Below are 14,642 nucleotides of genomic sequence, written 5' to 3' on the forward strand. Positions count from 1 at the left end.
CATTTCATGTACAAACAATTCAAAGTGCTTTACATAAAATAAAAGCATTGCAGCAGGGAGTGGAAGAAGCATTAAAAATACATAAAAGAATATAAAGAGAAACAAATAAAATCATTTAAATGAATTTAAAAACAAGCAACAGTCTAGATAAGTTAAAAGATATCGTGCAGATTTCATGCATAGACACATGAGAAAAGAAATGTTTTTAACCTGGATTTAAAAATGTCTACATTTGGTGAAAGTTTAATCTCCACTGGCAGTTTGTTCCACTTGTTTGCAGCATAACAGCTAAATGCTGCTTCTCCATGTTTAGTCTGGACTCTGGACTGGACCAGCTGACCTGAGTCCTTGGATCTAAGAGCTCTGTTGGGTTTATATTCTCTGAACATATCACAGATGTATTTTGGGCCTAAACCGTTCTGGGATTTGTAAACCATCAGCAGGCTTTTAAAATCTGTTCTGTGACTGACTGGAAGCCAGTGTAAAGATTTTAAAACTGGTGTAATGTGTTCAGATCTCTTAGTCCGGGTTAAAACTCGAGCAGCAGCGTTCTGGATGAGCTGCAGATGTTTAATGCTCTTTTTGGGAAGTCCAGTTAAAAGAGCATTACAGTAATCGAGTCTACTGGAGATGAATGCATGGATGAGTTTCTCCTGGTCTTTTTGGGAGAGGAAACCTTTAATTCTGTTGATGTTTCTGAGATGGTAAAAAGCTGCCTTGGTGACAGCTTTGATGTGGCTGCTGAAAGTCGGATCTGAGTCTATCAACACTCCGAGGTTACCAACTTGGTCAGTGATTGTAAGGGCCCGAATCTCAAGATATTTACCAACGCTGCCCCTCTTCTCTTTGCTACCAAACAGAATGATCTCAGTTTTGTCTTCATTTAAAGGGGAACTCCGGTATTTTCAACATTAAGCCTCTTTTCTGAGTCGTCTGCAATGTTTTAGAACCCCCCTCACCGCTTTTTTGATGTTTACTGCTGTCTCTGGTATTTGCCTAATTTTGATTCTTCTCAACCTGCTTCAGAACGGCAAGTCATGTGCATGTCTTAAAAGGTCCGTAAAAGCACAATAAACGTCCGTTTTCAAAATAATCAACTCACCGGAGTGGTTACTGGTGTGCACTGGTAATCCATATCAAATTTCGTAGCGAAAAGTTACTTCTGTCGTGTTTTCTTTGACATTTTGTAAATCCCATTGAGTTCTGTTGAAGACTGGACGTTCGTCAATAGCGGACATTTTTGTAGTTCTCTCGCACTGGAAATGCAATACACCTAGCAGCATTTCCGGTGCAGAAAAAGAAAATCTAAATTGTGTGAAATTATGAAGTCATTAACTAACAGTGACTTATTGGACAGAGATCTAATATTAAGTAAGGCTAGCTTTGTGGAGTTTACACCGTTCTCTGTTGTATTCTGAGTTGTACGTGGTTCCGTTAACAGATTAGATAGATTCACCCAGCAGGTTGACTGTTTTCGATTCCTTCTTTTACTAACTAATACAGGAATCCTATTGGGTCCCAGCTTGTTCTCAGAACAGCTGTCAGTAGTCGAATGACTATAGCAGGGACCCTGAACACATCATGGAAGATCGGCACCAGCTTCGGCTCCCATGTCGCTGAACGTCTCTCTGTCAGACTTACCTACCGCCCATTATTTTTTCCCTCCTTCTGTGCCCCCTTCTCCCACCCAGTTTAGGGATGTCTGGGGGGGTCTGTCACAATCTGCATGTTAGGTTTTTTTTCTTGCCATTTCCTCACTTTTCTCAGTCTCTCTTCTGTCCACCTGTTTCTTCCCTCAGCTGCATTCACTCACAGTTTAGGGCCTAAATACCTACAGTTCGTGTGAAAAACTGAATTTTAATCTTTTTATTTCTAAGAAATCAACAAGGCCATAAACATATTAAGTCAGTGTAGATATTTGTGATATTTCCATCTGCTTAATGTGTGAAAACTGCACCACTAAATAACAGCTTTAAGAAAGCCACATACTAACGTGTGAAACAAGTAAATGACTGTGTTGACTTTCTGTGGTTCAATGGGGCTAACAATAAAAAATGTGAGAGGTGCATCGACAGTGCAATCGTCAAGAGACTCCACCTCTACATTGATACTATAAGATAGACCAGACATTTGAAACAGTTGAGCAGAGTTTGACATCCATGGTCAAGGTAAGACACCAAAGATCTCTTCTGACAGAAAATTTACATTTTAGTAACATTCTGTCTTAAATGTTTCTACACGCTGAATTATTATACAGTATAGGGGAATTATATCTGAAAATAGTCATTGTGAAATTTCCATTTGCCCATTCTGTTTTATCCCCTCTCCCCAATCCCCTTTTTCATACAGATGGCGAGGTTCTGGCAAGTCCTGCTCCTGTGCTGGACGCGGAGTCCTCTGTGTCTTTCATCCAGTGTGAGCTTCATCGGTTCGCCACAAGACTGCGAGAAAGCTCACTTCGTCCCAGGTTACAACCTGGGAGGAGAGGGCTTCGACATCGTCACAATGAAAGGGAAAGGTGCCTACATCATCGACACTGAAACATGGAAGATGGCAAACGGCACCTGCAGAATGTACAGAAACAGCTACATGAACGGAGAGATCCAGAAGGTTCCAGTTTCTGTGCTGGACTGGAGAACCCTCCCCAAATGCAGCATGAAGGTTTCCAGCACAGTTTACAACTCGGTCGAAACTCTCGTCAATGGTTCCACATCATCTGTGTCCAACGACTGGAAATTTGGTCTTAAGCTCCATGTAGACCCCACAGTCACCTTTGGGGTTGGCTTAGGAGGTTCACACTCCCGAGCATCCGAATTTGGCATGAAGAAATCCAAACAAGACCGCTACACCTTTACTCGCCATTCTGTTAGTTGTACCTTCTATGGGTGAGTGTGCGGACAGATCTCACTGTCATTAACTTCTGAGTCTATCTGTTCAGTTAGATGAGACATTCCTTTTATAAAGTGTTTTGATATCTGACCATAATGGCATCAGTTTCCCCTAAAAAGCATCGAGAGTTGGACTTTGATGAAATGTGACATTTTTTTATGCTTTCTTTATTCCACAGGTACAGAGTGACAGCAATACCTCCGCTGAGTCATGACTTTGTATCGGCCGTGGACTCGCTCCCTCCTTACTCCTCTGCAAACAGGTCACCATATCGCAATGTGATTGACACTTATGGTACGCATTACATCACACAGGTGTCTCTAGGGGGGGAAATAAAAGCAGTGACTTCTATCAAGACCTGCCAAGCAGCAATGAGTGGACTGACAGCAACAGATGTTAGTGATTGTTTGTCAGTTGAGGCTTCTGCTAACTTTGCAGGCGTTGCCAGTGTTGAGGCCATGACTAAACACTGTCAGGCTAAGACAAAGAAACTGGAATATGGACAAAGTTTCAGCAGTGCATTTAATGAGCGTGAAACAGAAGTAATTGGTGGGATGATTGATGGAGACTCGCTCTTTCTTAGCCAATCAGATAGTTACACCACATGGCTCATCTCACTGCAAAGCATACCTGCTGTGATTCAGTACAACTTAAGGCCCCTGCACATCATTCTTCCTGATAATCATCGTGCCAGAGCAGGACTGAAGGAAGAGATAGAGCAGTACATCTTGAAAAATGCAGTGTTGAAAAAATGCTCAGAATCCTGTCAGGTTGGCCACAGATCGAACAAAAGAGATCCTTGTGCTTGCGTCTGCAACAGTAACCAGAATCTAAAGTCAAACTGCTGCCCTGCTGGGAAAGGTCTGGCTACATTGAAGGTGTTTGGGCTGCGTGCAGAGGGCCTGTATGGTGACAGGTGGACTAAAACTGATGGTTCAGTGGAGGTTAAATATGGTGACCAGATAAAGCGCACAATTATAGTCAGTGACAACGACAACCCTAAGTGGCCAGAAACATTTGAATTTGGACCTATAGTCATCAACATGAAAAACAAACTCACATTTACCGTTTATGATGAGGATACCTACTGGAACAGTGATCTGCTTGGTCAATGTGAGTTTGATCTACATAGTGGGAAAGTGAGAGACAGCTGCATGTTTACTTATGGCACCTTCTTCTTTTCCTATGAAGTGAATTGTGCACCAAGTCTGGGAGGTGTTCAGTGTCAGGACTACATTCCCTCCCCCATGAGTCCCTCTTTGGCCAAAGTTTTCTACACCAGAAATGGTGTCTTGGCCAGGGAGTCGATTAAGACAGCCGGTGATTCACGTTCAGGCCTGTTGTGAGATGATTTGTTGAATGATTTTCATGGTAGCTTATAGCATTCTTTTATCAAGACTTTTGTGTTCAGAAGTAATATTGTCTTTATTTCTTCTTAAATTTAATCTTAACGTGTTTCTGATAACCCACTTTCCATGTTTCTTTCCATTTATGTGCAAAATTTCGCAATAAAGCATCAGCAAAGACAACAGGTGTTTGATTCTTTGTGTCAAAAGCAAGATATACATGTCTTACTTTATTCCATATTTATTATAAGATACAGTAAGAATTTAAATACATTGTATATGGATATTTAACACAGCCAGATCACAAAAAATAACTAATATATACACTTAAAGTTATGCAGTATCATTTTAAAATAAGATACAATAGATTCACCAGAAGATAATTGAGAAATAGTGAAGCATCAGCTGTCATATACATAGTATAATCATAACAGCATAAACGTTTCTTCAAACCTTTAAGGGGAGAGCACACCATTCTTTCAGGTATCAAACTAGTTAAAACAATTTCTATGAAAAGAAACATTTATCCCCTTTAATGACCACCCTCAGAGATTTATTCTATCTAAATGCTCACTGAGGGCATGGATGTATTATATTATCTGGATACAGGGCTGCAAAATGGCCGCCGTTGATTTCAATGGAGTTGCTCGCCTGGCTTTTTTCATTTTTTATTTAAACAAACTTTATTAGAACTCTTGAATTGAATTGAATTTATTGAATTTATTTGACTATTATTTTGTAAAACATGGTACAGCAACTGAACCATACATTAAAAGAAATAAATAGTCAGGGATAACACAAAAAAGCCCTAAGGCTTATTTCCATTTCCAATAGTATACAAAAACAAGTCAGGGAAGTAATCTTGACAGTGTTACAAAAACACTGAAGGTGAAGTGAAAAAGAAAGTTAAAAAAAGTACAATAAGAACAAACGTGGCTGAGCATCATATCTAAAACAGCAAGGATTTAGCAATGCTTTGATAGATCACAGTTGTTTTCTTGCTTGGATTAGAGGCATATTTAAGTGATTTAAAATATTGAACAAAGTAGTTTAGAAAGACAGTAAACAGCGGAACAGTAGCTTTCCATTTACGTGTATGAATAAAATATTTACTCAAAATGATCACAAGATTAATGACATCAGAGATATCAGAGTCCAGATTGTCCATGAAATAAAGAATGTCCTTAGATGTGAAAAAAGGTATATTAGAAATTTCAAGTGAGACCCAACTATGAATATCAGACCAGAAAACATTAACATGTTGACAGCTGTAAAAAAGATGATCCGTAGTTTCTATTTCAGAGGAGCAGAAGACACATGGATCAGAATCGAACTTAAATCTTCTATGTAGAAAATCTCCAACGGGGTATATATCAGATATAATTTGGAAGTGGGTTTATTTTACCTTAGGAGGAATTGGATATTTCATATAAAGAGAAAATGTCTTCTTTTTAAAGGCATCATCTAGGTCTCGACTTTTATTGTTGACATTAAAATTACAAAATATTTTTTTGTTTAAATGCTAGGGAGTTGCTCGCCTGGCGCATACGCCGAAAAAGTCTCTGACTTCCGACATATCATCCCATATCCCCACAATTACCCCATCTGTCTATTAATGGAATATCATTCACTGACCCAAAATTCAATAATCACACAATTAGAAGCTGTCTAAACGAAACTTTATTCCCTGGGAAAATAAATAAAAATAACATTCTTTGCAAATTTGGGAAAAAATCTATTGAAAGGTTAAGAACTCTTTATTTAAAACTCCCCATACAACCCAAAGCTAAAGAAACACACTTTAAAATTTTAAATGCAATTTATCCCTCAAAAGAACTACTAAGAAATCGCTTTAATATTGATGACAATAAATGCTCATTCTGTGAGAGTGATGTAGAAACGATAGACGATATCTTTTATGAATGCAACCAAACCAAAACATTTTGGAATTGCTTAGAAAAATAGATCAAATCAAAAATTACACTTCCTGAATCTATTTCTAGAGATATGGTAACTTTTGGAGTGTTATTGGAAAACAAAACTATAGAACTCTGTTGTAACCTAATTTTTTGTTTGGCAAAATTTTTTATTCATAAACAAAGAGTGCTAAGATCATCCCCAGTCTTTAACATCTTTTTATCTGAATTTCAATTATATTTAAAATCTCTGAAATGTATTGAATCATACAAAGTCCTGACGGAATTTTTTATTGAATTGCCCACCAATGTATGTCAATCCTAATATACGAATCCCCTTGCTGTAAATTTTATTTCTTTATTTATTTTTCTTATCAACAATACCTTAATCCCTCTTCGAAATACTATGCCTCTACTATGTTATCTACAAGTTATATTGTTGTAATTGCCTTACTTGTTTGTATTTTCTTGTTTGTGTTTACCTTGTTTAAATAAAGTTTAAAAAAAAAAAGTCTCTGACTTCCGGGTTTACTTCCGCATTATGCGGCCCATAGAGCATGCGCAGTAGTCACCCCGAGCCCGGCCCTGGCCCGAGGGGGTGGAGCCCCAGCCCGGCCCGGTCCGACAGGTTTTCAGAATTCTCAGGCCCGAACCCGACCCGACTTTTTTTTATTTTTTTTTTTAACCTCCCATAACAATGTTTTAACGATAGAACGCTATATTCATTGAGTGCGTTCGTAAATTCAATCTGCCGCTCTGAAAATGGGATAGCGCTGTGCAGTTAGAAAAAAACAGCATTCTATTTTTCTGTGAATAAGCAAACGGTTTCTGACAGATCAAAATGGACATAAAAGAGCAGGTTAAAATAGGGGTTCATGTTTCGATCAGCAGCTTGAGAACTCGTAGACACAGACCATCTGGGGAGACATCACGCAATCGTGCGCTCTCACCACGGCTCGGAGTAGATTCACCCTAGGGTCATTTGAACCGTGACATCCAGCCAAGTAGCCCACCCGAAGTTTTTCCGATATTGGCTGAACATCAGCTGAGTTACTGAGTTATCCCGAATAGCTTAATACAAGCGCTAATGGAACCTGGCAGTATCTCCAAAATTACCACACTAAAATCACATGCCATGACACCAAACTTCTACAGTAGTACAAATATGGTCTGTACTCACAAAACGATGCATTTGGAAGTTTGTACATAGTCCAGGAGTTTATTATTATCAACACAAGCCTAATAGCTTCTCTGCTGCTAAAGCTGCGTCAACGTCACTTCCTTGATCTGGGAGCTTCAAAGTAAGATGAGGGTTGATCTACTACTGTAGACAACAAAGTATGTGCTATATTCTACATGAATTTTTATGTTGTAGAGTTGTGAATTTATTTTATCAATGGAGAAATTGAGCAGCCTTGCTTTGTTGTTGCTACTGGGACTACTTCAGCCAGCTCATCTGTGTTTAAGGCATGTCGGAGGACTGTGTGAGTCCGTGCATAAGGGAGGTGCTGGCGCGGGGCACAGCAGCTGCTGCTGCGTTCAATTGTTTTCATTTAAACACAACACAGTTCTTTAATTAGCAGTTTTTTTTTTTTTTTTTAATAATTCAATTGAATTTTTATTTTTATTTTTTATTTTTTATAATTAAATTGAAAAATAAAAGTGCCCGAGCCCGGCCAGTAACTGAGGTAATTATACGGTCGTCGGCCCGAAGCCCGGCCCTCGGGCTGTCGGGCCCCTCGGGCCTAGGGCTCCAGTGCAGGACTCTAACCACGATTGGGAAAAATCGGCTCCTGACTGCAAACCGCAGATCGGGGCGGAGCTCAACGTTGACTCCTTTGCAGGCGCCATCTGGTGGCGGAGACCATGCAGCACATTCACAAACAGCAAGCAGCACCGAGTTGCCCAAAATAAGGAAACAATTATAACTATATATATGAAACAATTATAATAATATATATTAGATAGATAATCATATATATATATATATATATATATATATATATATAAAACAATTGTAATTATTTGATAGATAATTATATATTAAACTATTATAATTATATATATTATACCAATCAACTATCTGCAGACTGAGATCAGCTGATAATCTGAGTCAAGTCTGGTGTACTGTTGCTTGTTTGGGACGAAAACCTGCAGCTAGTGATGGCAAAATGAGGCTTTTTGAAGCATTGAATTTTTTTGAACCATTGTGTCATAAAGTGGTTCACTACCCGAAGCTTCATTCAATTCCCTTGGGTTACATCTACTAGCAGTAGCGATTGTTGCACCATATGAAGCGAATGTGATGCATCTCTTCTGTATATAATAACACTATAATAACACTTATGTAAATGTGTTGTACATATGTGTGTTTAGTACCTCATTAAAGATTCTGAGTAATTTACCCATGAAACAATAATAATTTAAAAACAATGTGAAAATTTTTGGTTTTTCATTCATATTTTCTTTGGGAGTGTGCTTGGTGTAATAAAGAGGGTGCTTAAGTTACTTCAGGTGTTTTTATTCAAGAAAAGTAGTTTTTGCACAGTAGAAGGGCTCAAAAGGTTTCTTTTTTTTTCTAGACAATTTCTCCAGTGAGGTTGCAGCATGCTTCGAAGCTTCGGTGTTGGAGGTAACATCACTACCTGCAGCCACATGGTCCTTTGTGGAATAGTTTGGACATGCCTGCTTTCTCTGGAGAAGACAAACTGGCACAAAAAAAAGGGGAATGCAGAATGCATATATGCGTTTAAGGAGGTGGGGAACAGGTGGAAACAATCAGGGCAGGGAAGACAATTAGACCAGCAGGGGAACACAAGAGGAAGGGGCAAGTCACCTGAAACAAGAGGAGAGATACATTTAAAAATAAAATAGGAATCCACAAGAAAACATACACAAAACAAAAACTTAACATGACTGGATTCCCTGGACATGACAGTAATAAAAGGAAAAAGATTCATACCTATGAAAAAAATACTGATAACTAAAATGTGTAATATGTGTGATGCACCTCTGCATTTCACTGAGGAATGGTGTTTTATGTGGTTGTCCATTGTTGGTTTTGCAGCCTTGTATCTGCAGAAGGGACAGTGAAATAGTCCACTGTTGGTGCTTTTTGTCACCGTTGGTTTGTCACCATCTAACAGAATACTAATGTGTCTCTACACATCAGAGGGGGAAAGAATACACATAAAAGTAATAATTAGAAATCCACAAGACCACAAATATTAAATAATTTTTCAAAAACAAATTTTGATTCATGTCATGTCACGGATGCTGAAGAGCATGGATGAAGAACAGGTAACTGTTTGCTAACATGAGGAGGACTGTCAAAATTTGATTTATGCTCATTTTTACCCAATAGGTGGAAGCTATTGTGCTAAAATGCTAATATTTATATATAAAAAAAAAAAAAACGAGTGTAGGAGCATAGTACTAAACTTGTTTTATGAGACACACATCTCTCTTTTTTTTTAAATAAAAAATTGACAGCTTTCGTTTATTTTGAAAACCGGAAGTTACCACATGCTGTTGAAAGTTAGCGCTGAGTTTCTCAGTCTTCTCCGTGGTGTAAGCTATTAAATAAGAACACAGTGTATCATCACAGAGAGCATAGCATATTTTAAAATGAAAAAAATGTTACTTCCTTCCTTGTCTGTCACAAATATTGCAAAGTAGCACATTAATCCCATTTTGCACATTCCATTTTGCAAACTGCAATACTCTTCACCAATCTACTTCTTCTCCTCCACACATTCTTCTTCTGCGGTTCAATGTGTTGTTCAGCTCCGCCCATTCAACGTTGAGCTCCGCCCCGATCTGCGGTCTGCAGTCAGGGGCTACTCGCCGGCTGAGAGGCGGCGCCGTATTCAATTCAATTCATTTTCAATTCATTTTTATTTATATAGCGCCAAATACAACAAATGTCATCTCAAGGCACTTAGATAGTAAGTCCAATTCAAGCCAATTGGAATTCAATTAATTAATAATAATCATAATTCATAAAATAATCCAATTCGTTCATATAGAGCCAATTCAAAAACAATTTCCTAGCTAAGAAAACCAACAGATTGCACTGAAAACTTTTTGTTTTTCGGTCCAATCTCCCGGCCTGAGCGTGCCTGAGGCGACTGTGGAGAGAAACGACTCCCTTTTAACAGGAAGAAACCTCTGGCAGAACCAGACTCAGGAAGGGTGGCCATCCGCCTCCACCAGCTGGGGTTTGAGAAGACAGAAAGGGGGGGGGGAGGGGGCCGCGGCGGCGGCGGCACTGTAACACCATTCAAAGGATATCTGTTGGAACAGGGAAACACGAGTTAATGACCACAATAATATCACATATACATAAAGAGAGTAAAGTGAGGAAAGGTGTGACAGATGAGGCCCCCCAGCAGTCTAGGCCTATAGCAGCTTAACTATGGGGGATGTTTCAGGATTACCTGAGCCATCCCTATTCAAGGTAAACACAAGAAACTTGTGCTAACGAAAAAATAAATAAATAAATAAAGGACCAGACTCAGTGAGTAATTCCCTATACTCCCTATATAGATCTGCTCCTCACACCACAACAACCATCTTTTTACAGCCACAAGCTACCTCAACCTCTCACCAACTGCACACCAGTCACAGCGGGCCGTATCCACTTATGATACATCCATGACTGAGGCCTGTAGAGTCTGAGATGTAGCTCTAGGGTTTTTCGCAGTTTCTCTGACCTTGAAGTGAACTCTCTGTGACATTCATTCCTGGAAAGATTGGCAACTGTCTTGAATGTTTTTCACTTGTAAAATAATCTTTCATAATATTTCAGAATGACTTGGCCACCTAAAATAGCTGTAGGAATAATGTTGTCACACAGTGCTCCTGCAGTTTTACTAAGCTTTTATAAATGAATAATTATACAGTGTCATCAGCTACATTGCAGCTGTTCATCAAATGTTGTATTTACCGAGTTTTAAAGACCTGATAAGGGCCAGATGAGTTTTATTATGTCCTGAATGATGTTACCAAATGATACTGTACTTACATATAGGATGTTTACAGAGTACACTTCAAATAAAAAAAAATCTTGTACAAGTCAATAGCTCCATCCTGTGGACATCCAGCGCAGTGAGAAAATTATTCCAGCTGGATGTGTTTGTCACTAAAGTATTTCTAAATGTAAGGGGTAAAACTGACAACAGTTCAGTTTTGTTTGCCATATGTTAGTGATGAGTTCAGGGAATATTTCTCCTTTAATACTGACTTTTGCTATTGTTAATGAGGTAGTGGCAACCATGATGTGCACCGTAATAGCAGCCAGGTTGCCAGGTTTGGCTGAGAGGAGATGGTATTTACCTATAAGAGCAAGGTGTTGCAATAGTCTGCATGTTTTAAGTACAAAGAGACGCACTAACAGTGTTTCCATTTGTGTTAAAAAGAAGATGGTGATTTCAGATTACTTCATTTTACAAACTTGAAATCTGTGGGATGGACTAATGCCACCTTTACGATCTTCAGTTATTAATTTACTGTTGACGAGTCAGTATTCACAATTGATTTGATTTGATGCTACTTAGTGGTTTCTTGTGTGTTATTCCCATAACGTCATTACAGACATGATGTATATACATAAACAGGCTCAAATCCCCACAGAATAAAAACACATCCTTTATGTGACAAACTGCTTTGAATATTTTTGCTTAACTTTTGGAAGTTTGGAATATGTTTTAATTAACTGTCAACTTTCTACTAAAGTGTCTGGCTCGGTCTGAGATTCCTTAATTCAGTGAGAAAAACTCAGCCAGTGAAATGTTTTACTGTTGTTTTGAACTGTTGTTTTTCTCTCTCTTATGCTTTACTTCATATTTTCATTTTATTTCACTGACAAACATAAGGCAGCATAAGCAAATTAAGGTGCAGGTAGTAAGATAGTTACTTTGAAAGTCCTTTGAAAGTCACTAATGATAAAATGTTTGCCACAATGAAAGTAATGCATGTAAAGGTGGATTAATACCAAACAAGCACAAACCCAATGATACCCTGCAACATTAGGGATGCACCAATCCGCTTTTTTCACCTCCAATACTGATATTTTAGGTTTAGTATCGGCCGATACAAATCCCATACCGATACAGAAAAACAGTGCAGAATTATAGTAACAAACAGTAAGTTTCATTGTGTGGAAAAGACTAGGATCATTCTTTTGTGCAAGGCAACATCAGACTTTCTTTCCTATTTAAAAAAAAACAAATAAACAGATATGTAGCATACCCTTCGAAAGATGGTGGACCCAAACTGATGGTTTTCACAATGTTTTATTTCTCATGCAAGCTCCGTAATTAACTTCATGAAATCCTTGTATCAATGCGAGACCAACGTGAGAACTGTACAGAAAATGAAGAAAACATAAACATAAATGTTTTTAAGATTTAACTCATATAACCAACATAAGCTGCCCTCTAGTGGACGAAATGAGTAACAGCATTTCACAAAACCAAAAGGTGGTCTGCTACAGATATAAATGTACTGAATTACTTATTTATTTAATAATTGTGCACCAGTAAAACAACCTGAACCATAAAAATATAACAAGTGTAACTGGTTCAGTCTAAGTGTAAATAGGGATTCAAAATCCAATGTAAAACAAAATAAATATTAAATAATAAAGGAGCTGAAATTGAGAAAAAAACAAAAGCTTCATTAGCTTGGTTGGTAGACTTTCAAAATAAAGGCCTGTCAACTCTTTATAAAGTTTAATGCAAATGGGAATTAAACATCCATTACAAAAGCATCTGAACAAAACAATAGCTACTCTAGCTTGGTAAAAACTAAAAAAAAAACTAAAAATAAATCAGAGGTAGTCCCAACCTGTCAAGTTTTTTTTACCACTAGAGGGGGCAGAAGGCCGTTGGATGAATGCCAATCCAGTAAGAGAATATTTAAAGATTTTGCTGTGTTGAGGCTTAAGTCACAAACATACTGACACTCAGTGTCAGTGACCTGCTCAAGCAGATTTCTCAAGCTTCTAAAGCTTAAGAAACCCCTTGGCAAAGCAAATGTCTTTGGCATAAACGGTATTCAGATTACAATTCTGCTACCATAATGCTGGACAGGTTATGGGAAAAAAAAAAGTTCAGCCGATATGGATTGGCCCATTGTCACCGATACCCAATCTAGAATTTTCTTCAATATCGGTACCGATACAAATATCGGATCGGTGCATCCCTATGCAACATAATGAAGTTTTGCTCAAATTTGTCAACCTATTAGCAGAGTTAGAACTGATGGGAAACATCCTGCTGAAGATCTGGATTAAAAACAACACATTTCCCCATATTAGTGTGTTTCGAGCAATTAAAAAAAAAAAAAAGATTTAGATAGAGTCAGAGTAAGTGTGAGACTCTGCACAAACACTTCAGCAGCAAGACAAATATGTGATGCTCCACTCAAACACTGCACAGCTTAACGTGTTCGGAAGAAGTGAAAATCTGCTTCTAATGGTGGAACTTATACATGTCACCATATTCCAAAAAGTCCCCACTTTTCCTTGAAACAACCACCCGTAGTTGTGTGATAACACTGACAAGATAGTGTAGATAGTCACATGGGTCGTTTCCAGAGTTTCCAGAGTTTCCAGAGTTTCCAGAGTTTCCAGGTCCACCTGACCTACATACTGCTATTAGTTTTGGCATCAAAACAGTAAAACAAACACTGATTGTGCATCAGTGTGTGTGTATTTTCTTATGAGACCGAGTGCTATTACACCTGAAAACCCCAGAATAAACAGGAACAAGAGACCAATACACACGAAATGCCTTAAAAGGTTAAATTGGTTGTGTGAATACTGGTTATCACAAAGAGGAGGGGAACAATGTTTCCAATTAAATATGCTTAGCAGACCAACGAAGACATGGAGTACACAAAAGCAAACAAAGGGAGACTATCTGGCAATGAGAAATGAATAACAGACTAAACTAGCACCACATGAAAATCAAGAAAGCAAAGAAAACACCATAAATAATGGAAATTCACAACAGGTCCTGTTGACTGAATAATGTTAGCGACATACTGTATGAATAATTTCCATCTGATATTAACATTTAGTTGAGGAGGACTGCAGGAGTGAGACAGGCTCAGAGGCAGGCTCCCGCATACCTGTAGCTCCCCTTTTCATCGAGGCAGAGAAAAGTAAAATAAGACGAAAATAGATAAAATGTTGGTGCACACTTGAAATTAAAGTGTTACTGCAACCAAAGTCATTTGTACTATATAAGTGGATGAGAATCGATAAGAGAATCGAATCGATAAGCGATATCCATAATGGAATCGGAATTGCTAAATTCTTAACAATTCCCATCCCTAGTTTTTGGTTCATACTATTTTGTTTACTTGTTGTTTATTCTTATCAAAATAAGCTTAATATATGAATTTAAGGATGAAGAGAACCTTTTTTTAAACTTTCCGGCCTGAAATAAAACCTGAAACTTCACACTTCACTAATCTATAGTTG

The 14,642-nt window shown here is 38.2% G+C and overlaps 1 protein-coding gene across 1 annotated transcript; it reads left to right on the forward strand.

Annotated features, from left to right (window-relative positions):
• Positions 1–2,147: 2,147 nt before the first annotated feature.
• LOC142379333 (perforin-1-like) lies at positions 2,148–4,411 on the forward strand. Its single transcript, XM_075464475.1, has 3 exons — positions 2,148–2,168; positions 2,350–2,885; positions 3,068–4,411. The coding sequence occupies exons 1-3, from the start codon at positions 2,160–2,162 to the stop codon at positions 4,233–4,235; spliced, it is 1,713 nt and encodes a 570-aa protein (XP_075320590.1). The 5' UTR covers positions 2,148–2,159; the 3' UTR covers positions 4,236–4,411.
• Positions 4,412–14,642: the final 10,231 nt, after the last annotated feature.

Source organism: Odontesthes bonariensis, chromosome 4 (genome assembly GCF_027942865.1).
Source record: "Odontesthes bonariensis isolate fOdoBon6 chromosome 4, fOdoBon6.hap1, whole genome shotgun sequence".
NCBI lineage: Eukaryota > Metazoa > Chordata > Actinopteri > Atheriniformes > Atherinopsidae > Odontesthes > Odontesthes bonariensis.

Coding starts and splice junctions, on each gene's coding strand:
- LOC142379333 (XM_075464475.1), top strand. Junction 2,886..3,067: donor GTTAGTTGTACCTTCTATGG/GTGAGTGTGCGG, acceptor TTTATTCCACAG/GTACAGAGTGACAGCAATAC.